A 23178-nucleotide genomic window follows, 5' to 3' on the forward strand; every position below is an offset into this window, starting at 1 on the left:
CTCATGTTCACGGCAGCATTATTCATCATAGCCAAGATACGGAAACAACCCAACGTCCACCAACAGATGAATCGATAGAGAAAATGTTACACGTACAATGGAATATTATTCTGCCTTAAAAAAGGAAAGAAACTCTCCCATTTGTGACAACATGAATGAATCTGGAGGACATTATGCTAAGTGAAATAAGCCAGTCACAGAAGGACAAATACCGCATCATTCCACTGACATGACGTATCTAAAATAGTCACACTCATAGAAGCAGATAATAGAGTGGTGGTTGCCAGGGGCTGGGAGGAGGAGGAAATAGGGAGCTGTTGCTCAATGGGTATAAAATTTCAGTTACGCAAGATGAAGAATTTCTAGAGATTTGTTATACAATATAGTGCCTACAGTTAGCAATATGCTGCTGAGCACTTAAAAGTTTGTTGAGAGGTAGAACTCATGTCAAGTGTTCTTATCACAACAACGAACACACACACAAAGGGACACAAGGACACTTTTGGAGGTGATGGATATGTTTATTCCCTTGATGGTGGCGGTGGAATCACAGGTGTACGAATTTGTCCAATCTCATTAAATTAGATACATTAAACATGCAGTTTTTAAAAATAGACCATTACACCCCAATAAGGCGGAATAAGAAACAGAAATCTGTTTCATTCCCAAAGAACTTGAGATCCCTGATGTTATTTGTTTGCTAAATAAAATCAATCCTTTTGGGAGAGAGTGAGGAAGTTGTTTCATGTTAATGTCCAAGATAAACATTAATAGCAACTGGAAGTCATACTTCTCTTCCAACAGAACTCTGTGGAAAACTGAAATAGAGTGGAGGACGGGCAATACATTTGACATGGTCTAGAAATCTAATAAGCCAAAGAACACACCTGGAACACACACAAAGTTCACACCTGGGAACCATTAAGTCCTGCTGTACATGGAGACAAGTTAAAAAGAAGGCTCTTCAAAGGCCCTGCAATGAGTTGCTCCGGCCTGGAAGGTAAAATACATAGTCATTTTGAATTGAATCCTTGAATTCGAGAGGCCAGCCTGGTGGCACAGCGGTTAAGTTCGCACGTTCCATTTTGGCGGCCGCAGGTTCGCCGGTTCAGATCCTGGGTGTGGACATGGCACCGCTTGGCACACCATGCTGTGGCAGGCATCCCACACGGAAAGTAGAGGAAGATGGGCCTGGATGTTAGCTCAGGGCCAGTCTTCCTCAGCAAAAAGAGGAGGATTGGCGGCAGATGTTAGCTCAGGGCTAATCTTCCTCAAAAAGAAAAATGAGCCCTTGAATTCAAATCCTAGCTATGCTACAAACCAGCAAATCTCTTGCCCTCTCAGAGCCTCAGTTTCTTTGTCTGAAAATGGGGCTAATGCAACCCTATGTACGTGGGAGCCTGTCTTGAGTTGGGCTCTCTGCAACTGCTTCTCACTCATGCTTTCCATGGCCTGGCCTCACACGCCCCCATGATGTGGGGACTCTGATCCTTCCCACTTTGCAGATGGGGTGACTACTGGATGCACTTAATATGCGCATCTCTCCTCCTGGACTGTGAAACACGGGACGTGAGACAGAGAGACCATAAATACTATCCCTTTGTGTGTTGTCAAGCACAGAAATTGGAACACCGTAATTATTCAGCAAATGCTTGAGTAGATTTTTTAAAAACGTGTATGACACAAAGAAAGCCTTAAATTTTGAACAGCCTGGCGCTTACCAGTTTGCAAAGTGGAGCCAACCACCCTACTCCCAAGGATGACAAACCTCCTCATTTTTAGTTTGGCTTCTAAGTATGACCATCACCTGATAGCAACTTATTTTTGCTTCCTGTGAGTCAGAGAGCAAAAGGCACTGTCCTCAAGCTGCCAGGGCAACCTTTAAACAAACGGCCCCATAATGAATAGTTTTGGTAAAGTAACAGCTGTCGTGTACCTTGTCATAATACGGAAAACTCTCTAATTTGTTTCGGGCTCTGTATTAATAAAGTTCATGTCCTATCATTTCTAGAGAGTCTCCAAGAACCTTTGTTCAGATGGCCAGTGAACAGCCCCACGTCAGAGCTTGGAGAGCAGCGTGGAGATGAGCAAGGACTCGAGAGGCAACTCTGTGCCACGGAAATGAGCCCCAAGTCAGTCACTCTGCCTCAGTGAGGCTCATCTGGAAAATGGGCTGCGCTGAGGATTAAATGGACATAACAAACCAGGAGTGCTCTGTGACTGACGAGGCCCACATAAAGATTGGACGCTGGTTTGTTTGTTTGTTCCCATTGGGAATTTGTCATATTGAAAAGCCAGAGAAGTCACAGGGATGGGACCCCAACATTGCTGGTATCTTATCACACATCCACAAAATGAATCAAATTTGGATTGCTGGCAGAAAGTCCTGTTACACAAGTGCTCATATAATTCTGGATGACTCTTAAATAACACTCTACCCTCCTCCTCCAAATAAAAGGCACATTGGCCACCAAAACCCAAACAAAATTATGAGATTCCTATGTTGAATTTTATCTAAGTAAACTTTTAAAATAAATATCACAGAACAGATTTGAAAGAGGCAATATGAGGCCTTGAATTCTGGAAAGATCCATCACTTTTTTTTTTTTTTTTTTTTGGTGAGGAAGATTGGCCCTGAGCTAACATCCATGCCCATCTCCCTCTATTTTATATATAGGACGCTACCACAGTATGGCTTGATAAGTGGCGTGTAGGTCTGCACCTGGGATCCAGCCTCTGAATCCCAGGCCGCTGAAGCAGAGCGTGTGAACTTAACCACTACCCCGGGCTGGTCCCTGATCCATCACTCTTCCTATATGCAAAGTACCAACCTCTAGAAAGAAGGCCCGAGAGGGAGGTCACAGAAGACATTTGATGAGCCCATGGACAGGGAGAACGCCAATGGGGAGCTTTCCCAGGTGTAGAATTTGGCAAAAGGGGATGCCCAGTTCAATCCAACAAATATTCACCCAGCACCTGCTTTGTGCTTGAAACAATAATAATAAATTAGTACTATTTACTGTATACCTACTATGTGCTTGATGCTTTCATATACACATATCCATCCGTTCTCACACGGGTCCACCCCAGGTGTTATTGTTTTATTTTTTAAGATGAGGTAACAGGTTCAGAGAGGGTGCAGGGTAAAAACAGCCAAAACCTGGTCGGCGGCCCTTGGCAGCCAGGCCTCTGACAGCCCTCCATTACTCCAGGTCAGCAGTGTGTGCTCTGATTCTTTCTAACACTACTAACTTCCAAAAAGGATCCATCTGTGGGAGGGGGCTTCCAGGGGAGATGAGGTAGAGGGACCGGCAACAGTTAAAGCCTCCTGTAGCCCAGGCTGCCTGGGTCACAGACAGGGATAGAGGGGCGCCAGAGGTACATGCTAAGTATGGCAGACTCACTGACTGCTGGGAGTGGGCGGTGCTTGCATTGAGCACCTACTAAGTGTGGTAAGAAAACCGACTGCTAACTGCCTGGGCCTGTGCGCAAGGGTCTTGCCCCGCACCCACCCCGCACCGCTCTTCTGGGACCTGCTGGCTGGGGGGTGAGGGTGAAGTGTGCCGGGGGCGTGAGGCTTGCCCTGAGCATTGAATAAGCGCCAGGAGCTCTGCATTTCTTATCTTGCAGGAACTCTGTGAGCCGGGTATGATTACTCTTGTTTTGCAATGAGGATATTGGGTTCACAGAGGGGACGGCTGAGCCCACACTTCGACGTGGCGTTAGTGGCACAGCAAGGCTGGATCTCAGCTCGGTGCCGGGTTCCTTCTCCACTTCAGGGGAAAGGCAGACACTATCCTACCTGGTCCTCCTCCCATTAAACCCGCCAGAGAAGAGCAGAGACTCAGTGAGGCCCCCTCCAAGGCCTCACCAGCTAATAATAATAATAATAATAATAATAACAATAATAATAATGCCCGCCACTTATTTAGTACTTACTATACATCATGCACTTGATTGCATATTCTCGCTTCATTATTTAACTAATTTTCTCCGGGATTTTATGCACGGTAGCCAAAGGGAGGCAGGGGTCCCGAGTTCCCGGGAGCACGCAGCCAGCAAGCGACAGAGCCAGGATGAAAATCCACTTCGACTTGATTGTAAATTTCGTAACACTGGGTGGGCCTTAGCAGAGAGGAAGGGGGGCACACGTGTCGCACGCCCAGGTGCTGGGCGGGGGCCCGCGGCCGGGAGCCGTCCTGCGCCCGGACGTCCGGCTGGGGGCACTGCAGACCGCGCGCCGCGCTGCGCCCACCTCCCGCTCCGGGCGCCCTCCAGCGCGGCTGTGGCCCCCGCTACCCACGACCCCCGAGCGAGCACCAACCTCCTCGCGGGGGTGCCAGAGCGCAGGGTCACCCCTCTGGTTGTAGGGTCGCAGGTCCGTGTCGGCTCTACACGTGGGTGCCCCGCGCCCTGCCCTGCGCGCGCTCACTCTTACACCTCCACTTGGGCACGGAAAGCCTTCGGGGACCGGGTCTTTTAGGGTAGCCGTGGCGGTCCCGGCACTGGACCCCGCCGGGGATCGGGGATTTAGACTCATCTGGCTCCCGCCGGGCGGAGGAGGAGAAACCCGGCCCGAGAGCCGCGACTCCGGGAGGATCCCCGGCGTATTTGAATGTGGGTTCGCTGCTTCCCCCTCCCCGCGCACACTGTCACCTTCGTCATCTTCTACCCTGCGGATTCCACACCCCATCCAGCCCGCTCACCGAATTCTGACGTTGAACCCAAACGTGGTCAGGCGTGTTTGGGGCCCGGCCACAGCCAGCAGGCGCTCTGGCCCTCGCCAAAGCTGCTGCCAGTGGGTATGCCTGTCTCCGGGGAGGGGACCCCACTTCGGACTAACCGAGGTGAGCCCACGCTTTGTAAAGTCACTCCCAGGCGACGTTAAGAGACAGCCATGACCTTGACCCTTCCTCGCGGTCACCTGGGACACAGGCATTTAAGGTGGGCTGTTTAACGAGGTGAAAACGAAGTGAAAATGGCCTAATAGCGTCTTGAATTTGAAGCCCCGACTGAGGCTTTCTTTAGAAAGGGAATTTTATGAATAGGTTCCTCTCAAGCAGTTCCGTTACTGGTAGTAAGCCCTGAATGTTAATTGGTCATAATTACCTTGTTAAAAGTCTGGTGAACCCCTCCAAGTTCTAAGACGAAAAGGAAAGAACGTTTCTGAGGTTCACGACTGGGAGGGAAATATATTACTTTGCATTCGGTTATATATTAGCATACTTGTTGAATTGAATTTTCCGCTTTTGCTTTTTAATATCTTTCCAATTCCCAACTAGTCTCTGGAAATTTAAAAAGGGGCAGTGGGAGGATCGGTGATGTGTATGCCACAGATGGAGATGGAAAAGCTGCCCAGAACATGTTGACATTTAAAAAAAAGTTAACATCCCCCCACGCTTTTAAGACTATGATATTAGGAACAGAGTATAGTGGCAAAAGTTACTCGTAGAACATCTGTTCCTTCCAATGGGAGGATTTCTTTCCTGCCAAGAATTTATGAATTTTATATAGGAACTTGGTTCTGTTTGGGGAAGGAGGAAGGAAGCCGGCCAAAGCAGCCCCCTCCTCAGCATGGAATGCTGGAATACTCTGCTCCTGACTTGTGGGTGGTTCGCATGATGGGGAAAGGTCACTCTTCCCAAGGACATGGCTGAGAATGAAAAATCTCCAACAACTGCCAGGCACGGTTGAAAGTGAGTAAAACAGTACAAAGGTAGGTCAAGGCCCTAGCACTTGAAGACAAGACTCCTATTCACAGGAGTCCTAATCCTTTTTAGAGGAGAAAGGACAGAGTTTATGATTGGGATAAAACCTAAACAACTCATATCAGCTCATTTCAGATGTTCCTTTCATTTTCACATTCGTCAGATAGGCGGCCACTCATTCATCTCAAAAACTTCGGTCAATCCCTTCATCTATTGTCTTCTGCTGTTGCTCCATTGAGCCTGTTGGAGGGAAGGTTTATCTTTCTGAAACCACCAGGGGGATGCTCAGAACACTAAATGGATTAACAGTTGAACCACTAATGAGTTTCTTATCGCAAAGCCAGTTTATCTAAGTAGATTCCCCATGGTCTCCTTCCCTGGAATCAAAAGAACTTTCTGTTCTTGAGAGGGTGGCTGTCCAGTACGGAGGAGGTCAGCAGCTTTTTGCATTTTCAAATAGACCATTTTAGGTTCTTGCCCCTGAAGTGGAATGGATGTGTTTTTTTCTTTTTTACTCAGAGGATTTTGGATGAAACATGAAAAAAAGAATTCCATCATTTAAGTATCAAGAATTTAAATTCTTCCTGTTTGACAGAGAGAGAAAATAAACAACCACCAACATTAAGGGTTTGGTTCATTCAAGTCCACAAATATTTATTGAGCACTTACTGCATACCAGACACTGTGTTAGCATGGTCCTACCCCTCATTCCAGAAGGGAGCAATGAATGGATCCGGTATATGTCGCATCTCAGGTAATGATAAGTGCCATCAGGAAAAATCAAGTGCATTAAAAAGATAAAGAATAACAGAGACAGGATGGGAGGGGTTTTTTAGTGTGGTCAGGGAAGGCTGCTTTAAGGAATTGACATATGAGGGCCTTCTAGAACCTTCCCAATGCAAATATCCCAAAACACATAAACCTAGATCTATTTTAACAAGTTGGGTCATACTATACAGGTGTTTCCTCATCCAGTGAACTTTTCCTGAACATTCTTCTGCATGTACAGAGCCTGAGGCTGGGCAAAATCAGGCTTAAATTCCAGCTTCACCACTCACTGGCTTTGTGATTTAAGGCAAATGACCTAAGTTTCTTTGCTTCAGATCCCTCATCCTTAAAATGAGAATAAGAATGCCTACCTCATAGAGTTATTGAGGGAACTAGACGAGAAAAATTCATGTAAAATGCTGAGTACAGGGACAGCATGGAGTAAACCTTCATAAATGTTAGCCCTTATTTATTGTTTTCCAGATAATTTTTTTTGTTTTATGGTTTTACGTATTTTTTCTTAAAGATTGGCACCTGAGCTAACATCTGTTGCCAATCTTCCTTTTTTTCCTTCTTCTCCCCAAAGCCCCCAGTACATAGTTGTATATTCTAGTTGTGAGTGCCTCTGGTTGTGCTATGTGGGATGCCGCCTCAGCATGGCGTGATGAGTGGTGCCGTGTCCTCGCCCAGGATTCGAATGGTGAAACCCTGGGCCACTGAAGTGGAGCGCGCAAACTTAGTCACTTGGTTACGGAGTGGCCCTCCAATTTTCCAGATAATTGTAATGGAGCATGGTAGTCCTTTCTAAGAACGTACTAGGACTTACTTACCCAATAACCTACTGTTGGATGGAAGGAATTGGATATAAACTTAACTCAGATGATATGAATGTGCTAAAGGAGAAAAATAAGAAAACAAAGCCCAAATGTAGAAAATGTGCCAAAGGAACACATTTTCTAGGAGAGACTCATTTCCCTTCTTCCATGCCTGATGCTGAATCACACCCACACATGAAAAAACCTGTCCATTTATCACCCGTGCCTAGCTGCGGGGACCCCTGGGTCTTGCTTAGCAAGTCAATTTAAGGCCTGATGTGCAGGCTGAGCATGAGTCTGCAGAAGTCTTAGCCTGGATTGGGCTTTTGCAGTGGGATAACTGTAGGAGACCTGGGGGCCTCGGCTTCCTCGTTTGTGCAAAGGAAACTTCTGGTGAAATGTTCTTGGGAACTCCTTCCCGCTCTGTCATTCGTCTGTTCTTGAGCGCTCACTAGCTCCCAGACTGTGCTCCCATGCTCTGAGGAGCTTTCTCTGCCTCTGAGGTCTGAAATGGCTCTCTGAGTCATTTGTCCGTGCCCTGTGGCACATACCCAGATCTATTTTAGGTTGAGATCCCGTTTAGGGGAAAAGGGATTATCTTTAGATATTGGGAGCATTAGGAGAATGTTGGCAGAGCATTTTGGAAGATGGCAAAGAGGGAGTGTTTCCCATGGGACGGCGCTGAGAATGTGGGCTCAGAGCACAGCACGCCAATGTGCCACGCCTTTCGGCTGACTTCCTCTTCTGGGTTCTCCATTCAAAGCGGGCCTCAGAGTGTGTGATCTTCAGCAAAAGACGCTTTCTTAGGCCTACCTCCAATTGGCCCAACTATCAAAAGGAATGTCTTTTATGCTGATAGATTCAATATGCATGTAACGTGCTTTGGAATCAGTGAATGAAATACCCGGGAAGAGAAACAATGGCTTATTTACTCGTGGTGATTTCGTAGAGGCTCTGGGAGGGTTCTGACGCACTAGCGATTGCCTTTCCTTGAGTCATTATCCAAACTGGAGCAGAGGAATGTGGCGTATTTTTAATAGAATGACCAATGTGACTTGTGTCTATGAGAAAGAGAGATGGATTAGGTCAATCTTGTCCATATAGCTTCCTGAGCACCAAACAGAATCCCCGTTTAGTTTAAAAAACAAACACATACCAAGGAAGCGAGGAGCAGATAAACCTCCAAATGAAGTTAGCTTTACTTTATGGGGAAGGCGGTGTGATGTGGCAGACAGAGCCTGAGCTTAGGAGTCAGATAGACCTGGGTTCCCATCACAGCTCTGTGACCTTAGGCAAGTCACTTGACTCCTCTGGGCCTTAGTCTTTTCCACTACAAAATGGGTATAGTAAATTCCTCATGGGGCCGGCCCAGTGGCACAGCGGTTAAGTACACATGTTCCGCTTTGGCGGCCCAGGGTTCACTGGTTCGGATCCCGGGTGTGGACATGACACCACTTAGCAAGCCATGCTGTGGTAGGCATCCCACATATAAAGTAGAGGAAGATAGGCATGGATGTTAGCTCAGGGCCAGTCTTCCTCAGCAAAAAGAGGAGGTTTGGCGGCAGATGTTAGCTCAGGGCTAATCTTCCTCAAAAATAAATAAATAAAAATAAGTTCCTCCACATCTAGCAAAGTTCTTGGCACACCATAGGTGCTCAATGAATACTTTTCATCTATCTCCAGCTCACTCAACAGCAACGCCAAGGCTGGGTTCCCGGTACCTTCATCCAGACACGCAAGAAATGTTTTCCTGTGGTCAATGACAAAAGATGAAGAGCAAGAAACTGAAGAGTTAAAAAGAAAACAAATAAATAAATAAACCACGTGTCCCAAACCCACAATCTAAGAAATTGTGCCTCCTCACGAAGTTTCTATTCCAGGTTTTATGTTATGCCAATCTGGGAACGTTGTCAAAGCAAATGTTAGTTAAAAATTGTTTACCAAAGGACAGGTAGTTAAATATCACGTACAGCGGAGAGTATTGTTATCACAAACCTAAAAAAACCTTTCTCAAACCTTTATTTATAAAGGAAGACATTGGACAGAAGTGTTCAAATACGTCCTGAGGCGGTCAGAGGATTTCTTTCTTTCTGTTCCTTGTGTAGATCTGCTGTCTGATCAGATCTCTGTAGTTTTTTCTTTTTTAACAGAGTGCCGTGCATTCCAATTAAGGAAATAAATGAAACGTGTGTGTACCTAAACCTATGAGTTATTTGTCGGTTGCTGAATAGATTGCTGGCTCAGTATTGCTGGAGCCCAGGTAGACGCCGCCATTCGTGGAGAAAACCAATCCATTGCACTTCTTTAATCAGCGCAAACATTTGGCCGAGCAGTTTTATCAATTTTTTGGCATTCAGTATCAATCGTCTATCAGGACAAGAAAATGAAAATAAAGGAGAACTCGAAACCTGCAAGAGGTCATGCGCTTCCGAATGCAAATTCAGATCCAAGCATAAAACAATAGGGATTTCCAATCCTTTTACAAAGGCACAAATTGCAAATCAGACTCTCAAGCTGGAGTGGCTTTGCCTAACAAAGTCTTTAATGCAAAGAATCCCTCAGGCAAAGCCTCCTCCGTTTCTACAAGCTTCCACGCCAAAGGAGCCCTCTGAAGTCAGTTATGCTCCGTAGCTATTAAGTTAATTGTGTCTAAAACAAAATCGGGTTGTTCCCCTGGTCTAGATCCGCAGTCTCCCAACCATAGAAATCCACAGCGTCTTGGTTTGCAGATTAAGCTCCATTTTGCTCAAATCATCAATTCCAACACAAGTTGTGATATTTGTTGAATAAGAACGAAAACTTCACGCTGAACCTGAATAACGCGTTTGAACATGCTCTTGCAGGCACCTGATAAACAAGTTGGATGTAGCTAAAATAATAAGCAATCAAGAAAATTGTAGGGGAAAAAAATGGTGTGTGTGGTTGTAGTTCATGTGGTTGAGCCCCTCAGAGGACTATCCGATCACCTTTCCAAGAGACGTAAACAATTTTTGCTTAGGCTTAGGCTAGAATGCTGATTTTCATTTAACTTACACTTTACACTCCTTGCGGAGCAAGTGTACCAGGGAAAAATATCTGTAGACATGCATATTTATATATTCTTACTCATCTTTGCTTTCCCGGCCCTTTGCAGAGTGGCTGGTGAGGTAGGTCCTTGAACAGATGATATCTGTTTGAATGAAGTTGCACAGGAAGAGAAAGCAGAACAAAGCCAGAATTGGACTTGACCACTTTGAGGGAATGGCTCCTAGGTTCTCTACAGAGGGACGCCACGAACAATGCCTGACTTCCCTGGCCAGGGACACCACGCTATCAAAGTGCTATAGAGACCAAGGAAATACTGTTTGGGAGATCAGAGCACAATGTTACATTGAATTTAGAACTTTCCTTTTAAAGCCATCCTTTTTGCGTGGTTTTTAAAAAATCTTTATTCCCCTCTAAGCTTCCTTAGAGTTCTTGGATGGAGCCGTCAGCTCTCAGTCTGCTGCGTGAGATACAGGAACTGGTTGGTTTTGAGATCCCAACTTGAGGGGACTTTGGGCAAGTCCAGTCCTTTATGTTGGTCTCAGTTTTCTCCTTGAGTTAAAGGGTCCAGAAGAGCCTTTCCAGCTCAAACAGTCTATGGAATTTTACAGCTTTTTTTTTTTTTTTAAATCAGATGCCACTGCTTGTGCTTTTCCTTGTCCATATGAATTTTTTTTTAAAGATTTTTTTTATTTTTTCCTTTTTCTCCCGAAACCCCCCCCCCCACACACATAGTTGTATATTCTTCATTATGGGTCCTTCTAGTTGTGGCATGTGGGATGCTGCCTCAGCATGGTTTGATGAGCAGTGCCATGTCTGCGCCGAGGATTCGAACCAACGAAACACTGGGCCGCCTGCAGCGGAGAGCGCCAACTTAACCACTCGGCCACGGTGCCAGCCCCTACAGCTTTTTTTTTTTTTTGAGGAAGATTAGCCCTCAGCTAACTGCTGCCAATCCTCCTCCTTTTTGCTGAGGAAGACTGGCCCTGAGCTAACATCTGTTCCCATCTTCCTCCACTTTATATGTGGGACACCTACCACAGCATGGCTGGCCAAGTGGTGCCATGTCTGCACCCAGGATCCAAACTGGCGAACCCTGGGCCCCTGAGGTGGAACGCATGCACTCAACTGCTGCACCACCAGGCTGACCCCCTTGGAAGTTTACAGCTTTGATGCTTGCAATCTGTTACCCATCCTTTGTGAGGCAGTAACAGTGCCTCAAAGGCAGGGCCATTGGACAATTTCGTGCACCCTTTTCTAGAGTCAGTTTACTTACTCATGTTCAGAAGTTGGAAAACTACTGTCATTCAAGAAGCAAGGGGAGGGGGGCCGGCCCCGTGGCCCAGTGGTTAAGTTCGTGTGCTCCACTTCAGGGGCCAGGGTTTCACTGGTTCGGATCCTGGGCGCGGACACGGCACCGCTCATCAGGCCATACTGAGGCAGTGTCCCACATGCCACAACTAGAAGGACCCAGAACTAAAATATACCACTATGTACTGGGGGGATTTGGGGAGAAAAAACAGAAAGAAAAAAAAGAAGATTGACAACAGTTGTTAGCTCAGGTGCCAATCTTTAAAAAAAAAAAAAGCAGCAAGGGGAGTCTCAAGCTTGAAGAGCAGCAAACTAGGTGGGAGGTTTCACAGCCACCCACAGACGTCCCTTCCTCATTTGGGTAAACTGGCCCACCCAGGGTCCTGGAATAGAAGGTACCTTCTTTAAACTTTTAAAGTGCAATCTTTTGTTTGTTTGTTTGGTGAGGAAGATTCACCCTGAGCTAACATCTGTGCCAATCTTCCTCTGTTTTGTATGTGGGATGCCTCCACAGCATAGCTAGTAAACGGAGTAGGTCCACGCCTGGGGTCTGAACCCGTGAATCTGTGCCAGTGAAGCGGAGTGCCCAGAACTTTAACCACTCAGGCACCAGGCCAGCCCCAAAGTGCAATATTTTTTTAACCTTCCTTGTTTGCCATATGTTCACAGTACCCTTATATTTTGCCCTTGAAAGGAGGTACAATGGGTTATCCAATGAGAAGAATAAAATATTCCTTTTTCTCAAAATTCTGGCTTCATGGAGGCCATGCCCAGTGGTCCCCTAGCTGCTTCCTGTGGGTCACCTGACACCCACATGCCTTCCCCAAGACACAACAAACCCCTCTAATGAACACAATTCTTTTCAGAATCAATGCAGAGAATCACCTGTCAAGGAAGAAGTCTCTAAAAAGAGATGCCAGGATTTGAGGCTAAATGTTCAATAAATAATTTTCTTCAATTAAATCCAGTAACTATGGGCCTTCAAGGGCAAATAAGGAAAGCTCCCAGTGCCCTTCGGGAGTTCATGTCTGTTGGAGGAAACAGATGCACAAAACCTTGTAATACATAAGGATAAAACTTGAACATAAGATCTAAATCCAGAGGAATGGAGGAGATTTTTTAAGAGCTCGGCTTTGAAGGATCTGTGGGCGCTTGTCAGGGGAGTATGGGTCTTCCTAGCAGCAGCAGGGACCAGCATTTGCAAGCAAAGTCTGAAAAGCTGAAACAGGCACGGTGTGTTGGGGGTCAAGGGTAGTTTGCAAGGCCCGTACACTTCCGGAGTGATTGAATCCTTAAGGAGAGCATTCTGGACAAGTAGCTGGGGGCCACAATTGGAGGATCCATCAAGCTAAATCTTTATCTGCTAGGCTCTGGGCACCTTGGGAAATTAATGAATAGAGGAGGGGCTTGACAAGATCTGTTTGACCAGGACGGCTGTGTGCTGGGCCGGAAGTGAGGACAAAAACAGGAGCTTTTGATCCCACTTCAGAACTAGAAGTGTGGCTCATGCTCATGGCATAGTGACCAGCTCAAGAAACACGTGCAGGAAACTCAGGCATCCCAGTCAGTCACCTTGTCAAAGGAAACAGCACACGGATTGGGAGACAGAAAGTCTGGGGCTTTTGACTCCTAAACAGGTTTACTGGAAGAACTTGGATGTGAGCAAATCCTTCTGAATTGGGGTGTATCCATTTTGCCTGTAGCCCTACCTGCCCAGCAGACTGAAGACAAAAGTATTAGAAGAGAAATGCTTTGAGTATGTCAGCAAGAATGAGACATGAAAACCAAACATTAAACCATAAAGGGAACCTCGGTTTCCTCATCTGGGAAAATGGAGACGGGAGAGGGAAATCCCACCCCTACCTTTGTTATGAAAATTGAGGCAATGGAGAGTGTCAATACTTCATAGACCGCACAGAGTGGTGCAGAAGTAAGGGGTCACTCTACACCAGCAAATGGTGACTCTGGTCAGACAAGAGGTGTGCCTGTCCTTGATGAAAAAATCTCTTCCATTTGTTTCGTCTAAGAGACCCTGCTTATGGTTTGCACCAATCCCCGTATCTCCCTGGCTTTCAGCAAGTGTGTCAAGTTCTTTTAATTTCTCTGTGAAGTTATTTACCCATTTTAGCTTTCAAGTGGGTAAGCAGATCTAGCATCCGAGTGCATTGGCTTTGTGTCATGGCCATCTGACCACCATTCAGTAGTATGATGATCCAGGACCAGGTAGGAAGATTCAAATATTACAGGTGAGATGGGTACTATAACCCCACTCAACCTCCTGGCCTCAGATGCCCTGGACTGAACAGATTTGACTGTTTGCCCTAATTGATTTTAGATAATTGTCAAACCTCCACCTGGGGCTCCATCTATCTGTCTCTCTCTCTCTCCATAAAGAGCTTCTTCTCTTGTTTCCTGCTCTATTTAGATAATAACACGTAAGGTTAACAGGAAAAGAAGCACAAAGGGATGGCAAATGGTTCTCACCCTCTGGGATATCATTATAATTATCGTGCTGTATCAATGAAAAATGTTCTATCCAGTAGATTCAAAGGGATTCTGAAAGTGTGAATTTCCTTTTTGTTGTCGCTATTAAATTGGATTTGTTTATTTCCTGCTTTTCCTTTAAGAACAAGTGGAGAAGCCAATTTGGGAGGATCGGTTGCAACCTGCTGACTCATCTAGGGCGTCAAGAAGACAGAAGCAATTCAAAAAAGGGATATTATAGCAATGACACTGTGGAAAACAAAAAGATGGACTCCTGTTGTACACGATTCCAGAGACGCTGTTTCCTTGATGTTCCTACCCCATGGGCCCTCCTCCCCCGCTAAGTTAACTGGCTATGGTAGCCTAGAAGCCAGCCTGAAGGATTGTCTGTGTTTAGGCGAACATTTTAGCAGTGCTCTCCTCTGAGCTTTGACTGTGACCAGCTCCTTGAGGTTCTGCGTACTCCATCAGGATTTAAGAATTTATTAGTTTTGTCAGGAGGTGGTGAGAAATTTACTCACGAGCTACTTTTTTGTTTAAGGTAAAGTCTTCCAAAGGATGTTTGTTGCGAACTTCCATTTTAGTCTTATTTAACATGAAAAAAAAAGATTTTCTTTCCATACAGCCTTCTGATTATAACAGTAATTCCTTTGCATTTTCACAGGGAGAACATTCCATGATACAGTCCACAGTATTTATTGTGTAGAGAGTTCTGAATGGTTTTATATGAAATATTATTTGAATGACTCTACACGTGAACAACGAATGGTAGTTTCACAAGCAACCTTTAGAAAGCACACGGAGCTTCAGTTTAGCATCATAAAAACACGTCACAGTACAATAGCCTGTGGAACGTGCCAAGAAAATACAAGGAAATAAAATAAATACACAAAATATATAATAATAAATAAAATAATAGAATAGAATACATAAAAATGTTTGTGTAGGACTGGATGGTGTCCATGAGAGGGAGAAGGGTGGAGCGGGGAGAGAATGTGGACCATAAATTCACTTACGTATGTGTGTTATTGTGCTGAATGAAGCTTCAGAAGCCAGATCGGATAATAGAACAGGTGGCTGACACGGCTGCTAAATTTAGATGCTCCCATAGATCCAAGTACAACAGGTACCACCACTTGTCTCAATATTTTCCCTATGGACTTGCTTCCATAGCATGAGAACTGCCTCTCCTGGGCTTTCTTACATGCAAAGAAATTATACGTAAAAAATTGTTAATCTCCGGATATGAAATAACATCTCACGTTTCTAAAACTTGGAACAGTTTTTGAAAGGAAAAGAATTATTCCCACGACCACCCTACTTGAGATGGTGAATATTCCTGTGCATTCTAACAAAACTAGAAGAGGATTCTAGGAGTCAAACAGGTTTTCAGGTAGAAAGGATATTTTGCTGGAAAAGGCGTTTTGCTGGAAAAGAGAGAGACAGTCTGTTGATGAAGGAAACACTATTGTTAATCTTTTGTGTGTTTGTGTGTGTGCGCGCACATGAGTTAAAATCTAGGACGTATAAAATTAAACGTCATAAGGAAAATGTAATAAGCAGGCATCTCAATCATTAGGTCGCCTTTATTACACAGTATAAACGGCTCTGTAATGCAGTAATGACAGGACACCTGGAGCTCGGAGCTGATAGGTTCCAGAGTAAATAGTTGAGCTACTTGTGCATGTTAAATAGTTTGTCCTGTTACATTTTTTAAAAGCTTCCTCATTTATTTTAGATGTTGAAGCTTTCTTTTGCGGGTTAGAAAAAGTTAATGCAAGTGATGTTTCCCTAAGACATCGGAAAAATTTGAATCAATTTGAAGTGTCTTATTATTTCATGTTTCTTCTACTTGGAATAACAGGTGCTTAGCAAATATGAATATGGTAACCATCATTTGATAAACATTTTTAATACGCCATGTGCCAGAGGCTCTGTGTAAGAGAGAGGTGGCTTCCAAGACCAACAACCGCAATTTAACACAAAGAAAAATGTATTAGAATGTAGGCTTTGTTTAAATAGTTTTAACTGCTAAAAAATGAAGCTGAAATATTTGTGCCTGTGTTCAATAAAAAACTCTCTGTTTTAAAAACTTATTTTAGAATATCTGGAAATTGCTGAAAATTTAACCAGGGAAAATCAGTATTAATATTTTGGTATTTCCTTCCAGTCTTTTCTCTTAATTTTCTATTGCTTCTCTCTCCTTCAACGCACATCCACACTTAAACTTACACAATTAGAATCCTACTGTTTATAGTCTCATATCCTGCTTTTTCCACTTAACATACCATGAGCATTTTTCCATGTCATTAAATATGCTTTGAATATGTTCTTGGCCACATAAAATTCCATCCTATTGATGCACCTGTTTTCTTTTAAGCTAAGACACATGCCATGTTTTCCAGTCATGCTGGACTCTTAAAACAAGGAAAATACTTGATGTACCGTGAACCTCTTATGAATTTCTATTTTTTTATTCCATTTATGAAACGCACCCACAGTGCAAACACCCCTCTGGACATTATATATAATGGTTAATAAGCAGTCTGAAGAAAATGCCAGTCAGCTTCTGTCTGCTTGACAATGTTAATTAGTCACCCGCATCACCATTACAAATATATAAAGTGTCGTCAAGTGTCACAAATACTTTTTCCCTTTTGTGACAGCCATAAAAGGAACCTCATTCTTGGACATCCGCCTCAAGCAAGTACCAGTGCAGTTTTCAGGTTTAGCAACTTCAGAAGTATGCTACGAACTTACAAAAACACCGTTTAAAACTGACATAAATTTGCTTTCCCCTTAGTTTGGTGACTTTGGGTACTTTGTAATATTTTTGTTTCAGTCTGCTGAAACAATGGGTCTGGCTATCTCCAGAGGACCAATGAAGTTTTAAAAGGATCTGCTAGAAACTAGTTAAGGATATAACCAGAAGGAATGTATCTGTAACACACTGAGCATAAATGAGTCCCATAATCCTCAGGAGGGCACTGTGGAACCACGTTCTTAGGGTTGTGCGCTGTGGGAACGCTGTTGTTACTTAAATTGTTCTAAGCACAAGGCCAGGCCTCCGAAGAGAGAAGATTTTTGTATTTTCATTTAATTTTAAAGACAAACTATAAAGCTGTTTTAAAATGTAAAACTGAAATGTGTACGTTGATTTTATGACTACTTTTATATTAAATTGAGCAAATTGAAGAACGACTGAGCTGTTTCCACCTCGAAATTAATACTCAGGTAAGGAAACTGCTGTCATGTCCTTTTATATACAATTTGGAAAAGTGACCTAAGGCCAGGTAAGTTTAATTCTCTATCTCAAATACTCAGACCTTTCAGCGCCTAAGACGTTGAAAGTACTTACTGAAAAACTAAGTAGTCTTTAAAAAAGTCTTCTTTTAATCTCTGTTGAGATAGCTGGCTCTCCCGTGTGATTTTCACTTGCCCTACCCATTGTGTTTAAACTGAAATCTGTGACAAGCTTCTCCAGGGGAAAAACGAAACGAAACGAAACGAAACCAAAACCATGTTCAGATAAAATATTATAGGTTTATTTAAAACTTAATTCTCACCTTGAGTATGCAAAATACAAACTCCACAAAATGTTCATTTTTTTACTTTGTAGTTTACAAATATACAAAATAGAAGTTTGCTTAAATTTATATTACATATTTATTAAGGCAAGGAACTATATAGAAAAAAACATTTGTTCTGCTTAAGGCATACTTGGGAATAAACCATTGTACAAATTATTGCACATCTGAAACCACAGTGCATAACAGACTGTCTGCATAAAAAACGTTACAGAAGTAAACCAGGTGTATTTACCTGACTTAGGTCATAAATGTAGATCGGAAGACAAAAAGAGATTTTCCTTGTCAAAGTATGCAGCAGTTTTAAGAACTCTGGCTTCCTCATTTGGTACCTTTAGAACCAAGACTCACCAAGCACCATCGTTTAGGCGAATAAAACACATTTTCTGTACCTGAATTTCTTCCTCTTCTTCTAATATCATAATAATGGCTTTTAGAAGGCAAAGAGAATACAAGGTGATGTTTATGCTTAAATTGCAGCGCAACACAATTCAAGGGAATTCTGGTCTTCCCCTCCCCCAAAACTCACGGATCTAATTTATACCCTGATATCCACAACTTCCAGTCACCCCCTTGGCAATTGTAAGTCCAGGAATATTCAAGTTGGATTTAGAGTTGGAATGATAGAAGATCCAGTCACAGACCCCATCTGTTCTTTGATTTGTCTTTTGGTTTCCTCATTGTCTCCTGATCGTCCATTCACAAGCTGACTCTGGGGAACTTGACCACGATTGTAGTGCTTTCCAGCTGGGTTCCTCCCCTCCCCGGGAAGACAGTGTGAAAGGTAAAAAAAAAAAAAAAAAAATACTGAATTCTCTTCTGGCAGTGTGGGTCATATCCACTGTTTCGGGAATTTAAAAGTGCCTCTTCATGTGTAAGGCGAGGTGGTCCGACCTGGAAAAGGCCCGGTCGCACTTCTGGCACTGGAAGGGGCGGTGCCCGGTGTGTTTGCGGTAGTGCCTGGTCAGTTCGTCGGAGCGGGCGAACTTCCACCCGCAGCCGTCCCAGTCACAGTGGTAAGGCTTCTCACCTGGAAAAGGGAAGGGAAGCCGGTGAAGGCCTGGCTAAACAACCCCGCTTGGAAAGGATCCAGGAACGTCTTTACACCACTGAAGGCCGTATTAGGTTTCAGATCAGCAACAGGAATACGCAACGTGTCTTAAGTATTCTTTTTTCAGGGGAACACAGATAAGTACCAAAACCACCTAAACCTACACTTCTACAGGGATAAAAGTTTCATTCTTTTGAGCCAAGACAGGACAGTGGTGGAAATGAATTCGGAAATCATGTCTGCTGGTGCATCTCTTCTAGCCCAAACAAAGCAATAAAATCTTATCCCACTACAATTAGGTCTAAAAGGCCACAGGAGACTACTTCTGTACTAACACCTCTGCTATTTTACTGAACTTTACCTACATGACCTTACGCGCCTATTTACATCAACATCGAAATTCTCTGCAGTGACGATCTTAAACCAGAATCTCGGCAATCCTAACCATTAAATGCGTGTAATTGAAATAAAACCTAATTATTAAGAATAGAACAAGGAAGGGAAGGTGAATCTGGGAAGGGAACAACCAACGAACAGGCTAGAAAATGAAAATCGGATTAAAAAAACCCGTCAGGCTTTTGCACTGCAAAGTATAATTTCTTGATTACAAGGGCCAAGCTTTGCTCAAGCTAGGAGAGGCCCAGGGCCGCCTGGAATCTCCCTGCCTTTCAAAGGCCTAACAAAACTGCACGTTCAAGCACTGATACCATCCATCAAGCAAAAGGCTCCTGGGCAAAAAAGCAGGCGCCAGTTTGCTGTACTCCGCTGTGATCCAGGAGATGGAGGAGATAGACTGCGCCCCACATCCCAAGTGAGGTCCCAAGGAGCGCCCAGTTAGCCGATGGAGCTGGCCACCAACCCCCTCCTCTCCCCAGCTCCTGTCCTCCTACCTGTGTGGGTTCGCAGGTGTGCCTTGAGATGAGAACTCTTCGTATAGGTTTTGCCGCAGCCCGCATAATCACAAGTGTGAGTGGCTGTCCTTTTCCGGGGCCATGACCTTCTCCCCCTCTTTGGTTTGGGCTCCTCCGGCATGCAGGAACCAGGTGGCATGAGCTCTAGGGGTGAAGAAGGTGGGGTCAGCATCATCCCATGCACCCCGGAGGGCCGGCACTCGGGAGCTGGAAGTAGGAAACCCCAGGACTGACCTTGGTAATGGAGCTGTGGAACCTGTGGCTGCATCTGGTCCGGCAGGAAAGGTGGGTAGTTGGGCCCTGGGTGGGGATGGAAGCCCGGGGGGAGTGGCAGGGCAGGATGACAGTCCCTGTTGCTCAGCAGTTCCTCGGCACCCAGGGTCGGGGTAGTCCTGCTGGGGAGCTGCCGCCCCAGGGGAAAGTCATGCGCAGGTGGCCGGTGGCCATTGCTGAGAGGGGGTCCAGTGCCCAAGTGGGCCTCTAGGGGCCGACCGACCGTGCACGAGGAGACAGCTTCCTGCTTGATCTTGGGGCACATGCGCGGTGGTCCGCCGCTGTAGGGCGCCACCACCACCGGGTGGCTGCCGTCCGGGCTGCCTTTGCTAACACTGATGACCGACGGGCTGCCGTACTCGCTGCCAGGGGCACTCAGCGACGCCTTCAACACAAACTTGCCCATCAGCCCGCCACCTGGCGGCTGCGGCTGCTGCGGTGGAATGTACACTGGGTCCAATTCGGGCCGCAGGAGCTCGGCCACGAAGCCGCCCGAGGGGCTCACGTCGTTGATGTCCGCCAGGTTGAAGGGAGCTGTGGGAGGGGGCACAGACTCCCGGCCATAGACGAGGCCGCCGCTCGTGCTGCCCGGCGCCACGCCCGGGTCTCCCCCGGCCCGCATCGGATAGCTGAAGCTGCAGGTGGAGGGAGCACTAGCAGGACCGCTGCTCGACGGGGAGGACGAGGATGAGGCCGAGGCCGACGAGGACACGGTGGCGGCCACCGACTCCTGATGGGACAGCGAGTTGGAGAGGATAAAGTCCAGGTCCAGGAGATCGTTGAACTCCTCCGTCTCCCTCCGGGGTAGGAGCGCCGGGTTGCTGCCGCCGCAAGCCGCGCCAACTCCGCCACTCTCCAGGTCGGTGGCCAAAGTCGTCGCCGGCAGGTCGTAGGGGCGGCCAGGAAGCACCGGGGGAAGTCGCTTCATGGGGGAGAGCTCCTCCCGCCAGCGCTGCGGGAACAGCACGGGAGAAGGGCTGTCAGTCGTGGTCCCCCTGCTGCCACCAGACATACCGGCGGGCTACCACACCTATACCGCCCAGGCATGAGGACCGGGCAGGCAGGAAGTGCCTGGGGACTCTGGGCGCTAGCGCTGCAATCTTGGCCCACAACCCGGTCCAAGGAGAGGCGGTGCGCCGATATGGAGGATGTAATGTTGCGCCTGCCCGATTGCGTGTGAGGGAGCGCCGCGGCTAGCGAGCCGGGGTCCCTCCCCAGCCAGATCCCGGGGACGCTCCCGCCGCCCCCGGAATTGGGACACCGAGGCTCTCCTGGTGCGCCCTCGCCACGGGGACGCCTACGCGCCAAGCTCACTCGGGCCCAGCCAGTGTCTGGGGACACAGACACCGCCCGCCCTGCCGCCTGCGCGCTACGGGACGTGCGCGGACCCGGTGTGCGCCCCCGGCGGCTCCGCCGCGTCCGGACCACACGCACAGACAGCTGAGCCAAGGGCGCGGAAGCCATCCTGGGAAGGCTGCGGAGCCCGTGCGGTGGCCACTCCTGCCCCTCGCCTGGTGGTTCGCGGTGACCCCAGGGCTCCGCTCGTCCCCACCCCACCCGCAGAGGACCACTGGACGCTCCCGACGGCCCGGGGCAACACTCACGTTATTCGGGGCACCTGCTGGCCGCAGGGTCTTCTCCCTTCCCGCCGGGCCGGACGCGAACGTGGAGAAGGACGGGAGCAGTGCGTCGCTGACAGCCATGTCAGACTCGCCAGGTGGCTGCCTGCGGGCCGGGTCGGGTGCACACGGAGGCAGGAGTCAGGGGGCCACCTTCGACCGCCGCTCCGGCGCGTGCCCCCGGCCGTCACCCCTCCCCGCGCCCCGCGCTGCACCTACCTCATTAATGTGGGGGCCCAGAAGGTCCTCGAGAGTCCGAAGCAGTGGGGGTACCCGAACCCCGAAGTCAACGAAGAGGAAGAAAAAGACTTAGAAACGAAGTCAAAACCAAAACCCCCAAATTGCCCGAGGTCCGTCTTCTTTGGATTAAATATAAATGGGAGATGCCTTTTTAAAAAAGTTCCTTTGTATACAAAAGTTCTTAGAAAAGTTGTAAACTCATAAAAATAGACAATCAGCAAGGCGAGTAAGTATGTCCGGTGGCCAGGCTGCGCTCTCTTCGACTCAGCAGCGTCCCCCTCCGCTGTCGCGGTCGCCGCGGCTGTCGCCGTGGGCGCTGGGGCTGTGGCAGAGGTGGCGGGCGGGCGGCGCCGCCAGGTGAGACTGGCCGCGGTGGCGCGGATCTGCGGACTGGGCGGCGGCGCGGGGCGCGGAGTCCGGGGGGCTGCGCGGGGCGCGCGCGGCCATGGGCGCTGGCCGCGGGCGGGTGGGTGGCTGGGTGGGGGGCCGGAGGGGCGGGGAGGGGCACTTGGCGGCTCCCGGTGCCGCCGCCGCCCGCCACCGCCTCTGGTCCCCGCGCGCCCGCAGCCGCGCTCGCTCTCTCGGGCCGGGGAACTGCCGGCGGCCGCCGCGCGCTCCTTACTTATAACTTCTCGGCTCCCGCCCTCCCCCGCCTCCTACCCGCCGAGCGCAGGGGCCCGCCGCCAGGCCCCGCCCCCCCTTTCTTCTCCCCTCCCTCCCGCGGCCCCCCCGCGCGTTGCCATGGCAGCTAGATAAACAAACTCTGCGCACGTGGGGGCGGGGGAGAGGGAGGGGCGCAGGCGGGGCCCGGCCGGGCCGTGACGCCAGCCCGGCAGCTGGCGGGCAGGAGCCGGGCTGACGCCGGCGGCGGTGGCGGCGGCGGTCCCGGCGCGGGGCGCGGGGGACGGGGCGCAGGGTCGGCAGTCGCGCGACCAGGGCAGTCGGCGTGGCCACCGTTCGCTCCCTGGGTTCGAAGCCCGGGGTCGAGAAGGCTGGTGGGGGCGGGGGTCGGTAACGCGCCCCCACCCCCGCTCCGGGACGTGCTCGCCGGTCTGTCTGCGCGCTGGAGAAGAGCGCGATTATCCGCGTGACTCATCCCGCCCTGCGTCCCTCCCTTGCGCACGCAGAAGCCCCGCGCGGGTCCCCGAGCGCCAGTGCCGGCGCGTGGCCGGGCCCCGCGCGGTTCCTCGCGGGCTCTTCGGCTGGGTGGGGGTTGGGGTGTCGGTGTCGAGAGGAGGGGGTGCCCTGCACTGTGTGGTGGGGCCTAGGAGCCTGCGAAGGCCAGAGGGGTGTTCCTCGCCTGGAAAGGGCGGAAAGAGGTGGAATCGGAAACGGAGTTATGGTTTTGATATTTAAAGGAGCGAGGACGGGAGAGAAAGGGCTCCAG

The 23178-nt window shown here is 48.0% G+C and overlaps 1 protein-coding gene across 2 annotated transcripts; it reads right to left on the bottom strand.

Moving 5' to 3' along the window:
• Positions 1-17633: 17633 nt before the first annotated feature.
• Positions 17634-22470, bottom strand: KLF4 (KLF transcription factor 4). Of its 2 annotated transcripts, XM_008523312.2 has the most exons (5): positions 21771-22470; positions 21537-21657; positions 19894-20884; positions 19639-19803; positions 17634-18727 (listed from the first exon to the last, which is right to left on the bottom strand). In XM_008523312.2, the coding sequence occupies exons 1-5, from the start codon at positions 21773-21775 to the stop codon at positions 18552-18554; spliced, it is 1458 nt and encodes a 485-aa protein (XP_008521534.1). In that variant the 5' UTR covers positions 21776-22470; the 3' UTR covers positions 17634-18551. The 2 variants fall into 2 exon arrangements, with proteins under 2 accessions (XP_008521534.1, XP_008521533.1); XM_008523311.2 differs by having other exon boundaries at positions 19639-20884; positions 21771-22385.
• Between the last annotated feature and the right edge of the window lie 708 nt (positions 22471-23178).

The sequence above is a fragment of the Equus przewalskii genome, chromosome 26 (genome assembly GCF_037783145.1).
Source record: "Equus przewalskii isolate Varuska chromosome 26, EquPr2, whole genome shotgun sequence".
In the NCBI taxonomy this organism is placed as follows: Eukaryota; Metazoa; Chordata; class Mammalia; order Perissodactyla; family Equidae; genus Equus; species Equus przewalskii.

Coding starts and splice junctions, on each gene's coding strand:
- KLF4 (XM_008523311.2), bottom strand. Junction 20,885..21,536: donor CAGCAGGTGCCCCGAATAAC/GTGAGTGTTGCC, acceptor CTGTTCCCGCAG/CGCTGGCGGGAGGAGCTCTC. Junction 18,728..19,638: donor ACACCTGCGAACCCACACAG/GTAGGAGGACAG, acceptor TCCCTTTTCCAG/GTGAGAAGCCTTACCACTGT.